The sequence below is a fragment of the Leptonotus elevatus genome, chromosome 13 (genome assembly GCF_054856555.1).
Source record: "Leptonotus elevatus isolate MCC_2025b chromosome 13, RoL_Lele_1.0, whole genome shotgun sequence".
Taxonomy (NCBI): domain Eukaryota; kingdom Metazoa; phylum Chordata; class Actinopteri; order Syngnathiformes; family Syngnathidae; genus Leptonotus; species Leptonotus elevatus.
This window is the reverse complement of record NC_141251.1, coordinates 2,100,241-2,121,801: the sequence shown is the minus strand read 5'-3', so window position 1 is coordinate 2,121,801 and position 21,561 is coordinate 2,100,241. Positions and strand designations below refer to the sequence as shown.

At 43.4% G+C, this 21,561-nt stretch overlaps 1 protein-coding gene across 1 annotated transcript in view; it reads left to right on the top strand.

The window, feature by feature from the left end:
- arid5b (AT-rich interaction domain 5B) overlaps positions 1–19,052 on the top strand; it is a 103,654-nt gene extending 84,602 nt beyond the window's left edge. Inside the window, exons 8-10 of the mRNA XM_086093651.1 lie at positions 366–463; positions 12,797–13,046; positions 14,505–19,052. Coding sequence (XP_085949777.1) covers positions 366–463; positions 12,797–13,046; positions 14,505–16,316 — 2,160 coding nt within the window. The 3' untranslated portion in view covers positions 16,317–19,052. The remainder of the gene's footprint in view (positions 1–365; positions 464–12,796; positions 13,047–14,504) is intronic.
- The last annotated feature ends 2,509 nt before the right edge of the window (positions 19,053–21,561 follow it).

The window sequence follows — 21,561 nt, the reverse complement described above, 5'->3', positions numbered from 1 at the left end:
TATCGGAGCTTTTGACTGTCTTGTTTTCATTGGCATAATGTGGCCTTTTTTAACAATTTATAATCATTACAAAAGATTTGCTCAACCCCCAAACGATGTCTCTCGGATGCCAATTTATGAAGCGGTGCCAGTCCAATGTGCGCATTACGTAATCCCAAATCAAGGCCATGAGGAAAAAGTGACTTTCTGACATGAGATGAAAAGTCGCGTCGAGCAATTCAATGAGTCAGCCGTTCCGCGAGCGCTCGCGATGATGTCACGCACTCACGTTAGCGCCCCCCCCCCCTCCCTCCCTCCCTTTGGATCATATTTTCCTTCTTATGCCTCCCGACGTGACCTCACGTGTCATCTTTTTGGCCCCGCAGATCACGGTGCGCAGGCAGTGGAAGCACGTGTACGACGAACTGGGCGGCAACCCCAGCAGCACCAGCGCCGCCACGTGCACGCGCCGCCACTACGAGAGGTGAGCTGCCGTCACGCCCGCGTTCGCGTCCGCGCACGCCCCCCCCATAAAGAGGCCGCGTGTCGTCTTGCTGTTGAAATGTGGCGACGGTGGGACGTCAAAAGATGTGCAGAAAAATCATCTTTTATCGAATTGAAATTACATTTGGATTGGATTGGAATTCAAATACCTACATTTGATGTATTTATTTATTCATTCTTTCTCTTACTTTCTTTCTTTTTGGCTGGCTGGTTTTTATCACAAAATATAATTCCTAAAAATCCCTATGAAATAAATGCGCAATACATAATAAATTAACATTAAAATTAGATTAAGATATTTCAAAAATGCTTCTGTCAGCCATTTTTTCATTATTTCAATAAATGTAATTTAAGAATAAAAATATTGAAAATAAATAAATAAATAAATAAATGAACATTTACCCAAATTGCATCTTTGTTTATAAAGATGGATGGATGGAATAATGACAAACGATACACATTCATGTAATTTTCACATTTCATTTCTTAACGAGTATGCACTTAATTATAATAAAAATGTAGCTAAAATATAAGTGTTTTATTGTCATATTTTTGTGTCTGAAATAATTAATGAATTTAAATATATGTACGCATTAATATATATAGATGTAAAAACATTTGGTATATATTGATAATATTAGAACATCTTTGGCCGACCAGAATCAGATATTGTTTAATGAATCAAATGTTCTTGCTTTGACTTCTGTAAAAGAAAATTGTCAAAATTATTTTCATTCTTATATTAATATTTGTAACTCAGAAGAAACTAAATATAAGAACACTTATTCACGATATAATGATAACTTCATTTATTTAATACATAATAATAAATAATATAAATCTATAAATAATAATAATAAATATATAAATATTATTATTATTATTTAACACATGTCAACCGCATGTTCGCACTTCTCAGCACCCATAGATTTTTGTTTTCAATGTTACTTCATTTATTTATTTATTTTTCTTTATAATTGGAGATTTATTGGAGTTTTGGGGATTTCATTTTTATTAAAAAAAAATTCATTTCAATAGGCATCAATTATATGTGGCTTATCGGTCCCTAGTCCCGGTCATGTGTTTATCATGTACTGTACACATGCGCGAGTTGCACACGCCATCGGAGCGAGCGCATGCAAATGTTCTCGTAATGTGTTCCTTGTGGAGTTGAATCAATTCCTGATGAGATTAGATTGACTCCTTCTCTGCCGACGAATTGACCAGTTTGCCGGCTCTGTGGAACCAATTAGCCTGCCAACTGATTTAAGAGCTTACTTATTTATTAATTTTGCGCAGTCTTTTGAATTATTCACTTGCCCGCATGGATATGTACACACACACAAGTTGGAGTACTCGCCCTGAAAAAGAGCAGTTGATGTCCTCTCTTCATCTCATCACACCATGAAGACACTGCAACTCCTCCTCCTCATCATCATCATCATCATCATCATCATCATCAGAGACACTTTTACAAAATTAAAACAAGCATATGGGCATGAGCCGGAGGGAGGGCGCGCACACACACACACACACTTTGCCAAGGTTAAAGAAAAAGCAAGTTCCCAATCAAGTGAGAAGAGGTCGCTGATGAGGCAGTTGGTCGTCTCGCCCCCCAGCAGGTGCTGAGTCGTGTTACGTCGACACCACTTTAAGCCTGCGCGCATACACAAACACACACCTGTCAGTCGTACCATATGGGGTGAGGTGGGGGGGCGGGTTAGGTGGGGGGCGGGGGCGGAGGGGTGTTCACACTCTGCCGAGAGTTTTCTAGGAAATGTGTGGCGGGAAATGCACTCGAGAGACAGTGCATGATATGCTGCTTGGAAGGAAAGAAGGAAGGATTTTTTTTAATTATTATTATTATTATTTATTATTATTATTTTATTTATTTATTTTATTATTATTATTTTGATATATATATTTTTTAAATTGTTTTCATATATTTCTATATGCCTACTCACAGTTCATCACCTGTGGATTCACCTATTTATGCATCCCTCCCATTATTTAATGTAATTCTTAAAAAATTAATTTGCGGGGATAACCGCCATTTTTCGTGAAAATAATTTACTGAAGATTTTTTTGGGGGGGGGGGGTTATTTTCCATTTAGCATCTATGTTCAAGACCATGCATGTTATGCTATTTACTATGTTGTGATGGGCTTTTTTTTTTTTATTATCTTGTCGTCGTGATCTTACTAAAAATATATTAAGACACCACTTGGTCTTATTTTCTAAGGACTTTATTTAAACTTTACCTTTCCACTGCCTAATGCAATTTTTTTTTTTGCATTTTTATTTAAGGGATACTTGACTCATTGAACCCTTTTCAGTAGTAAAAAGTTAATATTTTGTGCATAATTAATTTGACAACTTTTTACGTACAATGAATACCTTTAAAACACATTTTTTTCCACTTGCTGTCGATTGAAGATGACATCACCTGTGCTGAGGAAGTAGATAACAACCAATCCGAGCTCACCTGTTTTGTGGGTTTGTTCAGTAAACTGAGCCATGATTGGTCGTTATCCGTTTCCTCAGCACAGGTGATGTCATCTGCAGTTTTTAATGGTATTCGTTGTTCGTGAAAAATAATGAAGTGATAAAAAAATAAGATCTCCTTATTGTTGAAAATGGCTCAATAAGTCACGTATCCCTTTGATGTGTTGATGATCATATAAAAAAAAATGTTTTTGTTTATTTGAGACTATATGTTATGAAAATCTTTCATCAAGTGGCAAGCAGCATTTCATGCAATATTTAGTGATAGGTTTGTTTTTTTGCGTTTTCATATTCAGTTGCTTTTCACTCGAATAACTGCAATTACATGACTCTTAATTAAAAAAAAAAAAAAACGGCATAAGATGCTTTTGTTTGCAATTTGCAAGTAATTTTTCAGTTGATGCTGGAATAACTTGCAAACGTATCCTGAAACTACTGGAATTGGAGTTTTTTTTTGCATCTCTGTGTAAAATGTTTTCAAACTGTGCCGCGCAGTGCAACGCTTGCGCTGTGTTTACGAGGTCACGGAAGACGGCCGAGAGGAAATATTGCTGAATCAATACAAAGCAATCGTATCCGCAACACGCGCGCGCGCGCTCGCCGGCCATGTTGGCCGAGCCGCTCGCAGGGCAATTAGCCGGCTTGTATTAGCTCAGCAAACATCGCGCGGCGGCGGCGTGATGAATGAGCTTGTTTGCCGGCGTGGCCGAGCGACCGCGCGTTTGCTCCCCGGAGGTGTCTTTGTTTGCATCTTTAATCATTAGTCAATGCACAAAGATGATTCAGCTGCACAAAGCAACAATATTACACCGCACAATTTTCCCGCTCCTCGCCAAGTGATGCATATTGTGCCTTTTAGGCATTTTTTTTGCTACAGTTGAAATCAGTTCCCAGGTGGTTTAAGAACATTGTTGTGACAAGCTTTTAGTCCAAATACACCAAAACTTTCTCGGAAAATAAAACCGTGCTTATGCAAGACGACCGACAAGGACTTAAGCATAAGAAAATCGTATCGATATATTCATGCAAAGCAGGCGATACACACATTTTCAATTCAGTTTATCGCATCTCTACTTAATATTAGTCTTTGTTTTGGTTATGTATTGACTACGCATGAAGCATTTTAGGCCATCTATCTATGCCAGCGACATATAGTGATGGGCAAAATAATTGAGAGCTCTTCCATGAAATGGCGGAAAGTGTCGCTAACCTCTGTTTACACAACAAAAATTAAGTGAATTTATTATTCAATTCACATGAAATGATTGCAGTCAACATATTTGCGATTCACTTCTCTCCGTTTGGCATATTTGATGATTGCTAACGCTAATCTGTGCATCCAGCAAAAGTCAATGCAGACATGCTTACCTGTAGGCAGCGATGCATCGACCGACCATCACTTGAAAGTAGACTTGACACAGAGATCTGATTGGATTGGCAGATCGGCAGATATTTTGCATTTTATGCAAAGTCAATAATCGGTTCTAATCATAATTTGCCGAGTGACTTATTCACTCGCAGCCATTATTTTCACTGAAGCAACCCCCTTCGCTCCCGGCTGTTTTACTGGATTTTGACTGATTTTGCAAGGGCCACAGAATTTGCTATAAAACTAGGGAAGCTATCAAAAGAAAGATTTGAGTCTCTTCTTTCATTGGGGAAAAAAGTATATTTGTATCTGTTTCCGTTTTGCAGGAATTAGTTAGCATTAGAATATAGCTAAGTTTCATCATTTTCACAAACCTGTGGCGAAAAGAGCTTTTTTTGCAACATGGCCCTGGTTGATCTCTTATACGCTGCGGCCACCTGCTGGCCGTTTTTTGTAATTACTACCATTGCTTCAATCACTCTCTTCAGTTCAGAGGCTGCGTCAAAGCTCTAACATAAAAAAATTCATTTTTGGGACCATGGCAATATTTCAAATAGAACGTTTTCATCCATTTTTGGGAGCTAAAGAGTTAAAAAGTCCAATTGACAAAATATCCCCCCATTGAATCATGTCCATCATCTGAAACGTTTTCCGAGGAGATGTGGAACGACGTAATGAGCGTATTTACGCCGTCCGTCCGGCAAGAGGCACCGGTCAGGTGTAATGGCGCGAACACCGCTGAACAGCAGATAACCTCGGCTAATTGTACCTCCTTCTTCTTCTTCTTTCCCGCTGAACGGGGCTCGTTCATTAGCAACAAATCAATAAGCTGAGGGTCTGCCGCTTAGGCTGGCGAGGCTTTAATGATATTTATTCAGAAAAAGAAAAAGAAAAAAGGAAAAAGCTTCCCCGAGATGGGCTGTCAGGCGGGACTGCGGCGCTCGGAATAAAAAATGAGGTCATGAAAAAGATGGCATCAATAACCTTGAAATAGACTGGCCTTTATTGTGTGTGTGCGTGCGCGCGTGCGTGCGTGCGTGCCGCTTCCAGCACCTTCATGATACAGGTCAGCGCCTTTTTAACAGCTCCTCCATTTTTAATCTTGTTGTTTTTTTTAGTGTAAAATAGCTCGCGCTCTCCTTCTCTCCCGTCATTGGGCGGGGATGCAGCGTTGCCGTGGCGACGTGACAAGCTATTGCCACTCATTTTTGCTATTTCAGAAGGAAAGAAAAAAAAAAGAAAAAAAACATGCCGAGTGTATGAAACATGTTCGGAAAACGTGGATGTTTTCTTTTTTTTTTTTTTCTTCTTTTTTTTTTTTTTTTTTAAATTTTTTTTTTTTTTTATTTTTTTTATTTTTTTTTTAACGTGGATGTTTTCTTGACTGAGTCCTCGCCGTGCATCCCAAACTATATTTGCGGCGCACGCTGGGAATCGTAATGGACTGTACAGTGTGTGTGCGTGTGTGCGCGCAGATGTTATTCAGCGCTATCTTGCAGTTGTCAGCATCTCTTTGCTTCGTCCTTGCCGTACTGCAGATCCATCACGTTGCGTGTGCGCGTGTTTCTCACAGGAGAAAAAAAAGAGGGTATTAGAGGCAATCTTGCTTGCCATTTCGGTCCCGTCAGGCGGCCGCGAGGCAGAGAACGACACACTCAGGCAAGACGTGAATTAATGGCTGCCCGTTGCTTAAAGTAACACTGTGTAATAGTTTGACCTGAAAAAAGCAGCGGCTTCAGCATTATGGGATGCCGCACCGACTCGCGTCGAGGGGGAACCGCGCCGACCCCGAATAACCCGCGACTGCAGCTCTGACGTAGCAGCAGCACGGCTGCAGCGTTAGCATCTATGCGGTATAAACTCACCCGTGCGCTTCCGACCGGTACGTCAAGATAGAGCGCTGATCTGAATATATGACTGGATAGTCCGTGCAAGCCGTTGAAGCGACAGGGCGGCCATCTTACTCCTCCCATTTTGCAAGCAGACTACTGTATAAACTATACGTACAGATTAGATCTATACAGCTCGTAGGCTCTTAGTATGGGGGTGGGGGGGAAGGGTGGGGGGGGGGGGGGTTGTAGCGGGGTAGTCACACATTTTTAACAAGTACAAAAAAACAAAAAAAAGTGGTCAGTATGTCTTTTTTTTTTTTTAAAGCTCTGTTCCTTAGACCCTAATATTAGATTTGCAAGACATCTTTGTTGAATTACAGTTATAATTCTTTATTTAAAAAAAAAAGTTTCCTCCTGTAAACACCATTTCATAATTTATACATGTAATTAAGGCAAGTTGTAAAATGCCTGAAGTCCTCTTGTTTATGTTTAACAAATTCAAAACATCATAAATCATGCTGTTTATGCTAACTACTGCCTCAAATGTTCTCCAATTTCGACACTGCCAATGTATAGGATCGTATGCCGAGAAACGTTTCTTGGGAGGAGCAATATGGCGGCCTCGCGGCTTCAAAAGTCTTGGCCTATCGGCTAGCAAGTCATATATACAGATTGGATGGATCGAGAACGCTCACCAAGTTTTAAGATGTAGCGGCAGATGGCTACATGGCTAAGCGATTTCTTGTTGAACACGTTCCCGCGCGTATTTAGCAGTGAAGTCGAACCCGTTTAATGGTACAGTCGGGGGGGCTTCTTTTTTTGTGTTTTTAATGCGTGCTCCAAAATGACAATATTGGTTGATTTTGCTCATGTGTGAAATTTCGTCAAAGGTGGCAAAGAGAAGGCGTTAGCTAAAGTTAGCCGCGTGTGACGGGCCATGCGCCCCGCCGAGATGAACAAATCGTCGGGCGTAGCGAAGGAAATTAACGACGTTCTGTCACGAGGCAGAACATATGCTGCACGCCGGCAGTTTTTTTTTTTTTTTTTTTAATGTTAGGGCCCGAGCATGTGGTGTGAAGCGCCCCTTTCGAAATGGCATAGTTTATTATTTTCAAGACAAAAAAAATCTCAGTAGAGGTGGTCCGCAGCTTTTTCGCTTTCATTATCTAATGTGGGCGGAGCTTGGATCAAAGTTTAATGATCATATCAAGGATTTGGAAAGTCTGATAAAATTTCCCCAGTTTCACCTGAAATTGGGCGGACATGTCGATCACAGTTCGACGCATGAATCAGTGACAAGGATCTGGAATCGAACAGGAAGTCGGCCATTTTGTTTTGAAGCGGACATTTTGGGTCCAATTCCAGAACTTTGACAAATTCCTAACTCGTCAGATTGTTATCCTCGACAGACGACTGAACTGCCAAACTTTTTTTTGCCTGCGTCCATCGAACGTGGATGGAACGTCAAAGTTTTGATCGTCTTTTGAAGAATTTGCCGAGAAAATGTCGCTCGTAAGAGCCCGTTTGGTATTGCAGCTTTTAATTTCCTTCGTAGTGAGGACTTGGCGAGCCCGTGTTCACCTGCCACAGTGGAGCGGCGGCGGCTAATGAGAGCGAAGCCCCCCCCCCCCCCCCCCCCGAGGGGGGAGGAAGGAACAGTAGAGGTCATTTTAAATCTGCTGTTTTGAGACGTGACAAAGGGCTTAAGTTTTTCATACATTCTTTGGCTGCCCTCCGCTTTTAAGCGCCTGAATGGGGGTCACCTCGAGTGGTTTGGCTTTGAGACAAAAAGGGGCTTTGAGGCATGAATCCAAAGTGGCGGGAGGAGGGGGGGGGGGGTTGCGGTGGGGGTGGAATGTGTGTTTATCCCGCCGTTGACATCTTTTTATTTCCTGGCCTCCCGCCGGGTCTGCAGAATACAATAAAACAAATCATTTTCTCTGCTCCTAATCTCTGCCGGCCCTTTTAAATTGTCCTTTTTTTTTTTTTTTTTTGCGCTTGTGTCGGCGGCGCTCCTGTGATCTTAACGCACAGACAGCAGCTCAAATTAATTTGGGGCGCAGATGGAGGAGAGGGCGGTTGTGGAAGTGGAACAGCCTGCGGACTTTTCCCACATATTTGGTGACTTCTTGGATTCCGACAACGCCGCGCTCGTTCCTGCAACACCAAACGCCGCAAACCAGGGCAGCACGTTGCCGGTCAAGTCACCTTGTTTTTGCCAACTGCTCTCTCTCTCTCTCTCTCTCTCTCTCTCTTTCTCTCCCTCTGACTGCGTTTCCATCCCATTCCTCCCAGACCCGAAACATGCTCGGTTTGGCAACGTCCCTTTCAATGAACTATTATGGATTTTTCTGATTTATTGAGATTAGCCAGACATGCATAATAGCCTTTTATCGGAGCTGATCTCGTTCCCAGATTAGCTCCCGCCTGATATTTCTATATTTATTCAACATTTAGCCCCCACCATGGCGAGCGACCCCCCCCCCCCCCCTCCTCCTCGCCGCTGCATGTATTAGTGGCTTGTTATCGACACGGAAAAAAGCGGACGCTCAAACAAGAGGCGGCTGATAAATTGGCTTGAGAGGAAGTTAAGTGTTTATTGACCTCATAAAAAATGTTGCTGGGGCCGCCTTAATGAAATTCTGCACCGCCGCCAGCCCGACTGCCAACAAAAGCAACATGCGCCCCCGTGTGGCCTGCCGTGGGAATGACAGCTCCTTTTAGAACCATGACGTCATTATTTTCCTGTTTTGTGTACGAGGACGCCCTTAACTGTCATACGAATGGACCACGAAGTGGAGACGGACCGACAAATACAAATGATGATCATATTATCAGCAGTGTCACAGATGATGGAAACAGAAAGATCAAATAAAAACAAACTTAAAAACAGACATCCCAAAAACCTTTAAAAGTGGTTTTCACATAGCAGCGACGATATATTAAAATGTTGTTTTTTTAAGTAAAAAGAAAAAAAGTATATATATATATATATATATATATATATATATATATATATATTTATATATATATATATATATATATATATATATATATATATATATTTATATATATATATATATATATATTTATATATATATATATATATATATTTATATATGTATATATATATATATTTATATATATATATATTTTTTATATATATATATATTTATATATATTTTTTTTTTATATATATATATATATATATATTTATATATATATATTTTTTTTTATATATATATTTTTTTTATATATATATATATATATATATATATATATTTATATATATATATATATATATTTAAATATATATTTATAGATATATTTATATATATATTTATATATATATATATATATATATATATTTATTTATTTTCGGGATTTTTCCCAAACCAACCTCAGTAGCACCCTTTGAACAGTGATTTTAAAAAAGAAAACAAAATGCCCTGGACGCTCGTTTCTACGACGGCGTATAAGGACATCATCTCATTTTTGTATTTTTTTTTTTTTTACAGGGCAGTGAGCAATATTCCGAGAGAAAAAAAACTCGCAAACTTTATAAAGTGGCAAATTTCCGAGACCACAGGCGCTTTTTTGTTATCTAAACATGGCGTCAAAAGTTGGATGATGATTTCAAGGGCGGAAACAAAACGAATCCTTCCCACAATGTTGGGAACTTCCTGACATGTACTTTTTTGGGACTTTTTCCTGACCAGAATAGTTAGAGTTTTTCCATTTGGAAGTATTTATACACACGGAGCCAGTCATTTCTCACTCAGCTCATACATACCCCCCCCCCCCCCCCCCCCCTTTAATCCACTTCTCAACATCCCAAACTGACGTTCCTAAAAGTTGACCCGGGCCAAGTTAGCCGGCCTCATTCCCACACGCTGCACAAATTGCCTGTTTGGTGTCGTTTCCTCTACGCAGTTAATTGACTCTGAATTTAAAAAAAGAAAACAAAAGAAGCTGATTTGTAAGAGGACTGCTGTTTAAGTTTTTTTTGCAGCGGTTGCTCCTCGTCATTAACGTGTCATTATTACGCCTTTGCCGTCTGCGTCTTTTCCAATAAGTGGCCTTTAATAGTACATTTCCTTTCTTGGCCCGGGGCCGACCGCCTGCCACAGCAGCTGGATGAAATGTCGTTTGGCGGCTTTTTTGGGCTGCCGGCGCTTTTGTTCAAAGTGGCAAGAACAAAATTCCCACATCGCCCCTCTTGAAGGCTTTTTGAGGATTTTTTTTTTTTTTCAAAAAGCAAGCAAAGCATCTCTTCTTGATTGACGGATTGTTTTGCATGTCCTTTGCATTGCAAATAAAATCTATTATTATTATTATTATTATTATTCTAAAGTGCGTATTCACTCGAGTATGCAGCGACACCAAGAACATTTCAATGAACACTGACAGATAATTGTGAGAAAGACCTTTTTCTTTTTGGCGCAATCACCGCTGCGTAGCGCCAACTACTGGCCAGGAGGACTTACTACATGTCACATTTATTGAGATTTGTGCCTCTAGAATCTTTGTTTGGTCCCGACAGCCTTCACGAGTACCCAAAACCTTGAAATAAAACTGGTATCAGCCTGATAGTGATGCCTGGCATCCATCTTGGTTTTTTTTGTTTTGTTTTTTGATGTGACTTTTCATTGTTCTCATATGGGGAACCACAACTTTGTTTCTGGTCCACAGAGAATGACATTATCAACCGACAGGCAAAAAAAAATGAGCCATTTGTGTAGTGGTGCAAAAAGGAGGAAACTATTTCCAGATCTAAAGTGAACTAAAACTGTAGCGCATTTTTGCCACCATTCTGCCAACTTCCCATTTTCTGTTCACGACTGTAAAAAGTCTCAAGTTGCTTCTTTGCACACGAGCCCGTTGTTAAGTCCGGATCCCGTCCCCGTTGTGACTTAAATGTGAACTCTGGGAATGTCGGGATGAGGAAGAGCAGATGATCTCGCTGGCTTCGCGCGGCCTTTCGTTGGCGGCGAGCATGTGCATGTAATCCCGTCAGCTGGGGCGATGTGCGTGCGTGAAGCCAAACAAAATGCACACGCCAGCTGAAGGAATGAATCATGTTGGCATGTTTGACTTAAGAAAATACAAATAAAAAATACAAATAAAAAAAGCTACAGTATAATCATGTCCGGGAAAAGCCCGGCGTTTATTCCTCTCTCAAGGTTCAAATAATAAGCGGTGTGATGTGTCTCAGCGGGAACTAACACACGCGCACACGCGCGCGCGCACGCACGCACGCACATTCTCTGGCATTCGTGCGCGACTGGATTTCCCCTAACGTTGTGTCATTACAATAGGATTAGTTATTGCATGCCAAGTATTCGAACTACAGCCAACACCGCCCTCACAAGCAAGTTTTCTTTTTATATCATCTCGAATGATATTATCCTCTTAATATGATTTTTCTTCTTCCATTGTGCAGTGCTCCCCCCCCCCCCCCCCCCCCCACACACACACAACCGCATAAATGCGTAGGGCGGACATTTTACACCACACGGCTCATTATTGCGGCGGCTTTTGTTTTCATTCATGTCTGCTTTTCTTATATACGTGTATTAGGGATGGGCGAGTAGCCGAGTATCGATACCAGGTATCGTATCGGGCAGTTACCAGGCCACGTTTCATGGTATCGGTACTCGCCGTGGATATCGATACCGGTAGCGACCCACCGCTCTTGTGGCCACTTTGCGGTCCGATTTCAAAACAAGATATAATTAAACAGCTTGAGGAATTGTTAACATGGAAGATATGACGAAATGACTTGAAGCACTCTCGTATTGAATTGAATTCTTTGCACGTGACTTAAAAAGAAGTTGGACAACCACCTCTTTTTATTGGGACTTTTTTTTTTTCTGGCCACTGGATTATTTCATTTTATTACCTTTTTTTAATTCATTTTATTGTGTGCTCTTTGCAAAATTACTTTTATGAGCAAATTGAAAAAATATAATTGCCATTAATTTCATTCAATTTTAAGGAAATTTGCTGTAGTTGGGATATATATGTGTTTTTTTTTAATTATCTGTCATTGTTTTTTGGGGGGAAATTGTATGTATCACTTGGTATCGGTATCAGTGAGTACTGAAGATTTGAGTATTGGTATCGGTCTAAAAAAAAAGTGCTATCAAACATTTATAATATCGTTTTTCAATATATTGGACTGCTGAGTAGTCGCACTGCTGTTCATATTTATATGATCATTTATGATATCAATTTGATGCCGTTTTATTGCTACGCGCAACACTGCTAGCTTGGTGAGCTGAGTATTATTTATTTATTTACACAAGATTTGGTCAATCCTCTGTTGAAGTGCGCATAGTCAACGTAATCTAACCTTGTTGCTTTTCATAAAAAGTTTTTGTCCAATTATCATCAACGTTTTAATGATATTGATTGATATTGTGTTCCTGCTGCAAAACTGCAAATTTCCCAAGTTGTTTTGTTTTTTAAAATTGTGTCCAACAAAATAGTTTGCGCACTCAAAGCCAACATGCAGAACATCTCCAAATGAACAAGTCGCCGTTGTGCTGGCCAAGCCGTCCGTGACATAACAGCGCCGGCATTCCTTCTTCCCTCCCCCCCGCAGGCTTCTCCTCCCCTACGAGAGGCACCTCAAAGGCGAGCAGGACAAGCCCCTCCCCCTGAGCAAGCCCCGCAGCCAGGAGAAGGCGCCGTCGGCCAAGGCCAAAGGCGTCGGGGCCAAGAAAGCCAAGGGCCCGAACGCTGGCAAGCAGGCGTCCCGAAAGGAGAGCAGCGGCGGCGATGGCGGCGACGACGGCGATGATGATGGCGGCGGCGGCGATGGCGAGGCGGCCAAGGGCCAGCAACAATCACAGGTTGGTTGGCGACGTCCGCCGGCATCTCAACACGCGCACGCACGTCCACACGCATGCTAAGAGGCGAGTGGGAGATGTTTTGGGAGGCCGACTCCATCTAACTTAAGACTTCTTAATCCGTGTTTGTGGATTTTGCCACAATATTTCTTATTTTTAGATCAAATATTCAGCTTGCAGCGACGAGCATTTATGAATGCAAAGTACCAAAAGATAAAAAAATGTATAAGATGCGCCGCCACGATACTCAGCTCAACGTTATCAAAGACTTTAAAAACAACCACGCGGGACAATATTTTCCCATTTTTACTACTTTCACATTCGCCGTATAACTGATGACTTTTAGCTTTTTTCTCCCCGTGTGTAAGTTAGTGATTTTGAAGTTGACCTCCAGATGTTCGTCTTCAGAGGCGTAACGGAGCCGTAACGGAGCCGTAACGGAGCACGAGAGAATTTCTTGCCACCATTTCCAAAATCCGACCTTAATGAATCCGCATTTTCTGCGACGACGACGGCCAAAACAAAATGGCAGATTTGACTCGGCATGGGCCTGTATCACATTCTGACTAATATTGCCGTATTAAATTTTAAAAATTGCTGTTAAATGACCTTTTCAATATTAATATATTTTAATATTTATAATTAATATTGATGTGTTTTAATATTTCATATTTTTTATACAAATTTTGTCAATAAAAATAACATTCCTTCCAATAATAAATTAGATTTTTGAACAAAATATAGAATATTTGGTACAGAACAAACGTGTACCATTTTAAGTTTAAATAAATAAATGTTAACATTCTTAGTAAGGCACAGCGTCACTGTTGAGAGCAGTCCCATGGGCTACTCATATTGTCCTTGGGGCTAATTAGTACTTGCTGGCACAATTATTTTTCTAGGACAATTCACATTAATCACAGCAAACGGGTATCAGTATTTGCAGTGGTCTTGCTCCCGCCCTCCATATGTAACCGAGGTCCTGCTCGAGAAGGAGAAAAAAGTTCATTGGCGGCAATTAACTTCAAAGAGACGGCACTTTACTCATTTCTGCAAGCAGCCAATCATATTGTGCCATGCTTAGACCAACAGAGACGAGAAGAAGAGCTCATTACCAGTGAAACCTTAACCTTTGAAAACCACAAAATACCGTCAAACGGTGGCCATGTCTCGACTGGACATATGTTGACCTCAGAGGTGGCGAATTCAGGTCCAGAAAGTACAAATGGCAACCTCTCCCATTAGCCCACGCTAAATACAACGACATTCATCGAAAGAGTCAGTTGTAAAAAAAAATAATAATAAATAAAGAGTCAGTTGTATTTTTAAATATTTTGTTTTGACGTTGTTCTATGCCGGCCATCAAAATAATGTCCTTACTTTTAAAAAGCAGTTGAAGGCCGAAAAAAGATGGTGGACAATATGCTGACGTGATCCAAAAATACTTGTCCCCACCTGCAGGATTCCAAGGTGAAAGAGGAAGCGGACACCAAGCTTGATGTGGATGAACCGATCGTTATTGAGGAGGAGGAGCTTCACGTGACGCTGAAGGAGGAGGAGCCATTGGCCGGGGACACGCCCACGCCGCCGTGCCCCAAAGAGGCCGACTCCAGCCGGGCGCCGCTCGCCCCGCTGCCCCTCTGCACGGGGGCCGCGCCCGAGTGGAGGCAGATCGGCGAGGCCGCCAAGACCGAAGTCCACCCGCTTGCCAAAAGCGCCCACCTGCCTCACCGCTGGGACCAGAACAAGCCCGCCGGGCACGTCGCGCTGCCCGAGTCCTCGCCCCGCGGCAGGGACTCCTCGGAGTGCCACGGCGGGAGGGTGGGCAAGGTGTTACCCATGTGCAAACAGGACCGGCAGTCCGTAGACTTGAGTGCGGATCCCTTCCCGGAGAAGGAAGACTACGGGCTGATCCGGAAGGAGAGTCCGGCGCAAATGGCCGCCTACTGCAAAGCCAGCCAAGGCGTCATGTCGCCTCTGGCCAAAAAGAAGCTCGTCTCCCAGGAGTCCGTCTCCTTCTCGTTCGCGTCGTCCCTCCCGCCATCGAGCGACGCCGACAAGAGGAGAGGCAAAGACGAAGGCCCGAGGCGGCACGCGTGCGACGGCGTCCCAGAGGCGGCGCCGATGTTCCGGCCGTCGGTCATTCAGCACGCGCAGAGCAGCAAGCCCGCGCAGGAGAGGAACGCCGGCCACGTCCTGCAGCCTCACGTCAGCGCGCCGTGGCAGCCGTACCTCCCCAGGACGCAGGACCGGGACGTCGCCGGCAACCCGTCGGAGAAGATCCTGCAGGCCCGCGGCTTCGCCGGCGACTGCTACTCGTCCCCGCACCTGCACAGTCTGTACCGGCAAACGGAGAACTGCCTGAGCCAGGACAGGCTGGCGGCGTACTCGAACGCGGAGCGGCGGGACAACTTTGCCAGGGACCGCGAAGGGGGGCAGGCTTTTGTGTGCGGAGGCCTGGAGCAGGAAGGCCTGGCGTACCGATCGCACTACGGCGACCAAGCGCAGGCTCGCGGCGAGAGGGCAGAGGCCGAGGACGAGCCCCGAGATTTCACCGTGCCCAAACCGCTCGCCCAGCGGGCGTCCGCCTTCTCCAAGTCCGCCTTCTGCGGCCTCCCCTACTCCATCGTGCATCAGGGCTTGGACTCGCACCCCAAGGCGTGCCGAGTTCCCCCCATGACCGTCTCGCCCCTCAAGCTGGACCCGTCGCCGCCATTTCCCAGCCCCAAATCCTCATCCGACTCGGCCCTCGCCAGCCCCGCCCCGACCAGTAAACGAAACCTCGGGGAGGCGGAGTGCGAGGACGTGCCGGAGAGGAAGGTGCGCGCGGTGACGCCGATCCACCCGCCGTGCGCCGTCCGCCGCGGCGACCCGGAGGAGCTGAAAGCCGCCGAGCCGGCGCACGCCGCGGTCCACCTCAACAAGCACCTCCCCGAGGGCCACCCCGCCAGCGCGTACCCGCTGCCTCACGCCGCGCCGCTCTACGCCGGCATGTACCCGCCCGGCAGCCTCCTGCCGCAGGACGGACTCCAGCAGTACCCGGGCCTGCAGTACCTGAAGAGCCAGTCGGCCGTGTCCCCGCTCGTGCCCCCCTTGGCTTTCCACTCCATGATGTTCCACAGGCAGCTGCTGGCCTCCGCCCCGGGCCCGCACCACTTCTTCCGGCACCCGGGCGGCGCGGCGCTCTACGGCGACCTGCTGCACCACCTGTACCCGCTCTCCACGCTGCCGCCGCCGCAGCTGTCCTCGGCGCACCCGAGCACGAGACTGTGACGGACGCCCCGGCTCGTCCGTGCCCCGCTTTTCCCTTGCCAAGCAAAGACAGCGAGCGGATTGGTCGCCGGATTGGAAGGCTGGCGACTGACTGTAAAACTCATCTGTGAGACAAACTGAAAATTCCATTTTTTTTTGATTTTGCTTTTACATTTGTTTATATCCTTTGCACTGTTCTGTCTTTTTTTTATCACCACTTACTGTAACTTTTTTTTGTTTGTATCCTCATTTGCACAATTCTGACGTGGATGTGCTGACTTTTGGTTTCGACTCTCCGTCGATGGGAGTCGGGCAGTCGCGCCGTTTTTGTTTACTGCGTCCGAGGGCTAAAACTGCGTCGCTTGAAACACTACAGCAGGAAGCTGCCGATCCGGGCGGCGCCAAAACGCGCGGCCGCCGCCGCCGCCGCTCCGCCTGTTCGACGCCGTCGCACTGCACGGCACCGCCTCGGTTTGCCGGTGGTGTTTTTTTGTACCGCAGAAAACTGAAAAAAAAAAAATGCTCGGAAACGAGAAATGCTTACAAAAAAACAAAAACAAATCAAGAACTATTGTTTTTGACGCCTCTTTGTGAAAGAGAGAAAAAAACAACAATGGGCACTAAAGTAACTTGAAACCGCCTACAATGCTAAGCTAACATTAGCATGCGCGTTCATACCGCGGATTTATATACGAATGGACTAATAATGGCGCTTACTTTTGCCGTTGGAAGAAGTGAAGCCACCGGCGGCCATCTTACGTTGCCACTTGGGACAAAATTGGCTACGCTGTCGGTCACAATTCGAGAAAGTGGGATAATATAGTCCGAATGGGGCAATGCGAACAGTCAAGTTGGTTCTTTGAGAGGCTCTCATGACGCCATTTTAGCGTAAAACACGACACCGATAACGTTTTTAGACCAAAACGAACAAGTTGTCAGTAACAGTGGCAACGCAAGATGGCCGCCCTCTGGCTTCAGCCGCAAGTCCTTTCATATACAAGTCGGTGTTTTTAATGACCGAATCGGCTCGAACCGCTTGTTTTGAGGCCGACGTAAAAGCGCCACTGGCGGTTCGAGGCGGTTCGATACCGTGCGTTGGATTGCGTTGACAAAAGTAAGCCGCGGAGGTGCTGAGGGACAGAACATGTCCAAATCCATTTCACGGGAATGAATGTGGCTTTTTCTTTGGATTTAAAAAAAAGACATATATTTGAATACGGACGTGATGAAGCGGCTGACTCGTGCCGAACGCTCGCCGCATCGCAGTTCAGCATTTCACCGCCTTCATTATTCATGACTTGAAAATCACTTCTTCTTCTTTTTTTTACAGTCCAAACACGCTGAAAAAAATCCACTGTATAATTTTTTGGGGGAATAAGAATGTGGTCACTTCGAACGCTTTGAAAATATTTGTGCCTTTTGCCCGACCCGCGTTCTTGTTCTTCGCACTAAATGGTTGTCGGCGTTCGGCGTTTACGGTCCGCGGCGCACTCGGTTTGTTGACAAATGTTTTATGTTTGCGTTTACATGTGGCGAGATACTTTTACACTTTAAAAGAGACATGACGAAAAAAACCACTAACTGGCAATCAGCCGCAAGGTGACGAAGTGCCGCCTCCGCCAGTGAAAATACAATGCTTTTTTGACTGTCTTTAGGCGCACTCTACTCGTGCACTCTTTTGTCTCACTCGTGAGTACTTTTGATATCGATCATCTCCATCTTACTCGTGAGGCAAACTGTGCACTAGTTAACAGTTGTGTGCTACTAGTTAACATCCGGCACTTCACACGTTAGTACTAGTAGCACACAGATGTCAACTAGTGCTTATGGTCATTCTACAAATGCGCTGAGCTGTCTTACTCGTGACTACAATACGCTACTAGTACATGATAATTGAATGCGTTGACGTTACTTTCCCCCAACGAACAAGCACTGTCCGTCTGTCTGTCTGGAAGAAAAAAAAAATCCATGCAAGATATCAGTTTTGACGTTTTTCTTCTCGTCTGTCGCCGTCAATTTCTGGCGTGCGTGCGTGTGTGTGTGTGTGCGTGTGTGCGTGTGTGTAAATAAACGGCACTGTAGATAGCGCGCCGCGCTCGCTCGCTCGCTCGCTGGCGCCAGAGTGGTGGTTATCGTATCCAAACTGTTATAATCTGTAAATAGCATCAAAGGCAGTATATATATGTGGACATACGGACGGATGAGTGAAAGAATAAAAGTTACACACAATCTAGCCTCTTAACAAACACTACGTTTTGGATTTAAGGATTAGGATTATTTGTTGTCATTTTTTCACTTGTTCTTTTTTTTTTTTTGTGTGTGCATCCTCAAAAAGGTGTTTTTTGATACAGTAGCCACGTGTTTACCAATCAGCCAGCTGGCACCGACAAAAAAAATGCAAGACTTTTTTTTTTTTATGCTATGACCTCCTGTATATTTAATTAAAATATTTTACTATCTATAAGATCTCCATTTGTGTGTGTGTGTGTGTGTGTGTGTGTGTGTGTGTGTGTGTGTGTGTGTGTGTGTGTGTGTGTGTGTGTGTGTGTGTGTGTGTGTGTGTGTGTGTGTGTGTGTGTGTGTGTGTGTGTTTTGAGGCGCAAGTGTGATTGGACAAATGGCTGCTTCTGGGAAGGCGGTCTGACGAGACCCAAGTGGCATTCCGGATCCTTCTGACTAACGCACATGCTACCCTTTACTTGGTACGCCAATTGTGACGGATTTTTTGGACGTGGATTGCTGCCTCGACAGGCAAAAAAAAAAAAAAAAAGATCACATAATGTTGTCATAAATTTCATGTTGGAACGTGAGAAGTTTCACATGAAGCATTCTGGGTCAGTTCGTAGATATGAGTGTCATTATTTTTTTTATTTTTTTTTTTACAATATAGAAGAGCAAGCATCGCTACAAAGCGAGTCATCTTGATTTACAAGACACAAAAGTTAAGATTTTCCTTAAATTGTTTTTAAGGTCTTGAAACACTACAAAATAATTCACACATTAAGTGAGAGCAATGGATGACGCAAAAATATTGCAAATGCCATTTTTTCCCCTAAGATGATAAACATCTCACCAATATAAATGAATAATCTTGCTCAAACATGTACGTGACAAAAATAACCTCCAGCCGTTGCTTTCTGTAGGTGTAAAAAGCAGGATTGAAGATGATGTTGACGTTCATTCATCTTCGGCAAAAACTAGGCTGACCTTGAAATGTTGTACTTCCTGTTTTGATCAAACAAAAAAAAGAGTAACACAAAACTGTGTGCTGCCATCTCGTGGTGGACAGTGCAATGACACCCACAATAAACAGATGTCATAACAAGCGAGTTAGAAACAAGACTTGGGAAAAATAATAAAATAAAGTCCACCAAATCGCATGCCCGCAAACCCGGCGGGAAACCATAAATGAGGTCTGTTTACTGTTTTCAAAGTATTTTTCTTTCAGCATGACCGGATTTCTCGTGCTTATTGATTCATCCGGGCGACATTCCAACGGGACACCAAAGCAGACATTCAAAACATTTTCCAATCTAAAAAAAAAAAATCAATCAATCAATTTTGATTGTTGATTTTCATTCACCAAAGTCCACGAAGAACTCGAGTGACGTAACTGAACCAGAAACAGCAATTAGCTAGCAAGCGCCGCTTCTCGTTGTTGTTGTTCTGCAAACATCCCTAAACAAGAGAAATGTCCGCAACTCGAAAATGCGCGCGCACAAAATCAGGACATAAAAGCTTGCCTGAGCTCCCTAAAATGCGACGATTGTTCTTTTACAAGTCAAATGTTGCTCCGGGGGATGTCAAACTAATTGAAGTGATTCCGTCCATAAAAAGGACATCAAATGAAAATAATCACATTGCACAGAAAAGTGCGCGACCGCGGATGAACTCTTGTTTATCTGCCGCGTTCGTTTGATGAATAATTGCCAACGCGTACTCGCCATAGACGTGCGTGTGCCTCGTGCGTGCGCGCGCGTGCGCGCATGTTTGCGCGCAACACAACGGGGACTATTAAAATTGCACTCTTGCTCCTCCCGAGCTTCCAAACCTTTGGCAATCGCTTTTCGCTCCTTTCAAGGCTTTCACTCAATTCTCTCATCGCACGCAAACATTGACGGTTGCTCATTAGATGAGCCAATAGCAACACAAAAGATGGATTCGGTCTTGGGCCAGGTTTTGTTGTCTTTTTTTGTCTGCTTGGATAAAAAAACAACAACAACAACACTTGATTCTCGTACAATTCTGCCAAATTGATTTGCCATGCAGTCAACTTGTTTCCATTGTAAATTCCAAGTTTGCTCTCTCTCTCTTTTTATGTACACTTTGTCTTGTGTTGCTGTTATTTTGAGTGTAATTCCACTCTTAGTCTCGAGATGGCGACACACTAATGTTTGACACTAAATTTGGAAACGAGAAGAGTGAAAATAAGATTTCAAAACCAGTTTTTTAAGATTATAAATCGTGTTTAATCCAGTTTCTAACACCTTCGGAAGGTGATTTGGTCTTTGAGCATGACAATTGATGCGTTTTGTGAGATGATTAATTAAGTTTGCTAAAAAAAAAAAAATCTGTTTTCCTGAGTATTTTTTGTTGTTTTTGTTTCATGAATATTTTTTATTTCATTTTTGGATTTTTTTCCCCATTCAAATTATTTTCAGAATTTATTTTCTGCTTTTGTTTTTTTTTGTTGCTCAAAATGTTCCTTGTTTTTTGGGAATGTATTTGATGGGGATATGAAAAACGGGGGGGAAACATAAAAACATTTTTTTAATCTAAGCCCATCAATAAATAATTATTTCAAGTGAATGCAATATGCTTCCATGCTAAAGAAATACATTTTATATTTTAAAAAAGTCAATTTTTTACCCTCATTAAGACAAGATCTTTATTTTCTGAAAAGCACGAGCTTTCCCATTATCTTGTAAAAAAAAAAAAAAAATCCATATTAGGACTTTTTTTGTGTGAAAATGTGACTTGAACGTGAAAAGGATTTCCATGCATGTTGATGTTGTTTAATCGTGCTGGTTGGCGATCTTGTGACGGCAAAGCGGCTGCCAGCATTTGTTGAAACGCAACAAGGCGACGGTTTGTTTGGGGCCCACAAAAGCTTCATTCAATGATTACGTCGCCGTGTCCTTTTTGATTGGCTGCGCGCCGCAGTCACGTCGACGGCGCACAGCGAGCGAGGTCACTCCATTATGCTGACCTCAAGCAATTCAAAGTTAGCAGGGAAAATATAAATCAAGAAGCGCTCATAAAGTGG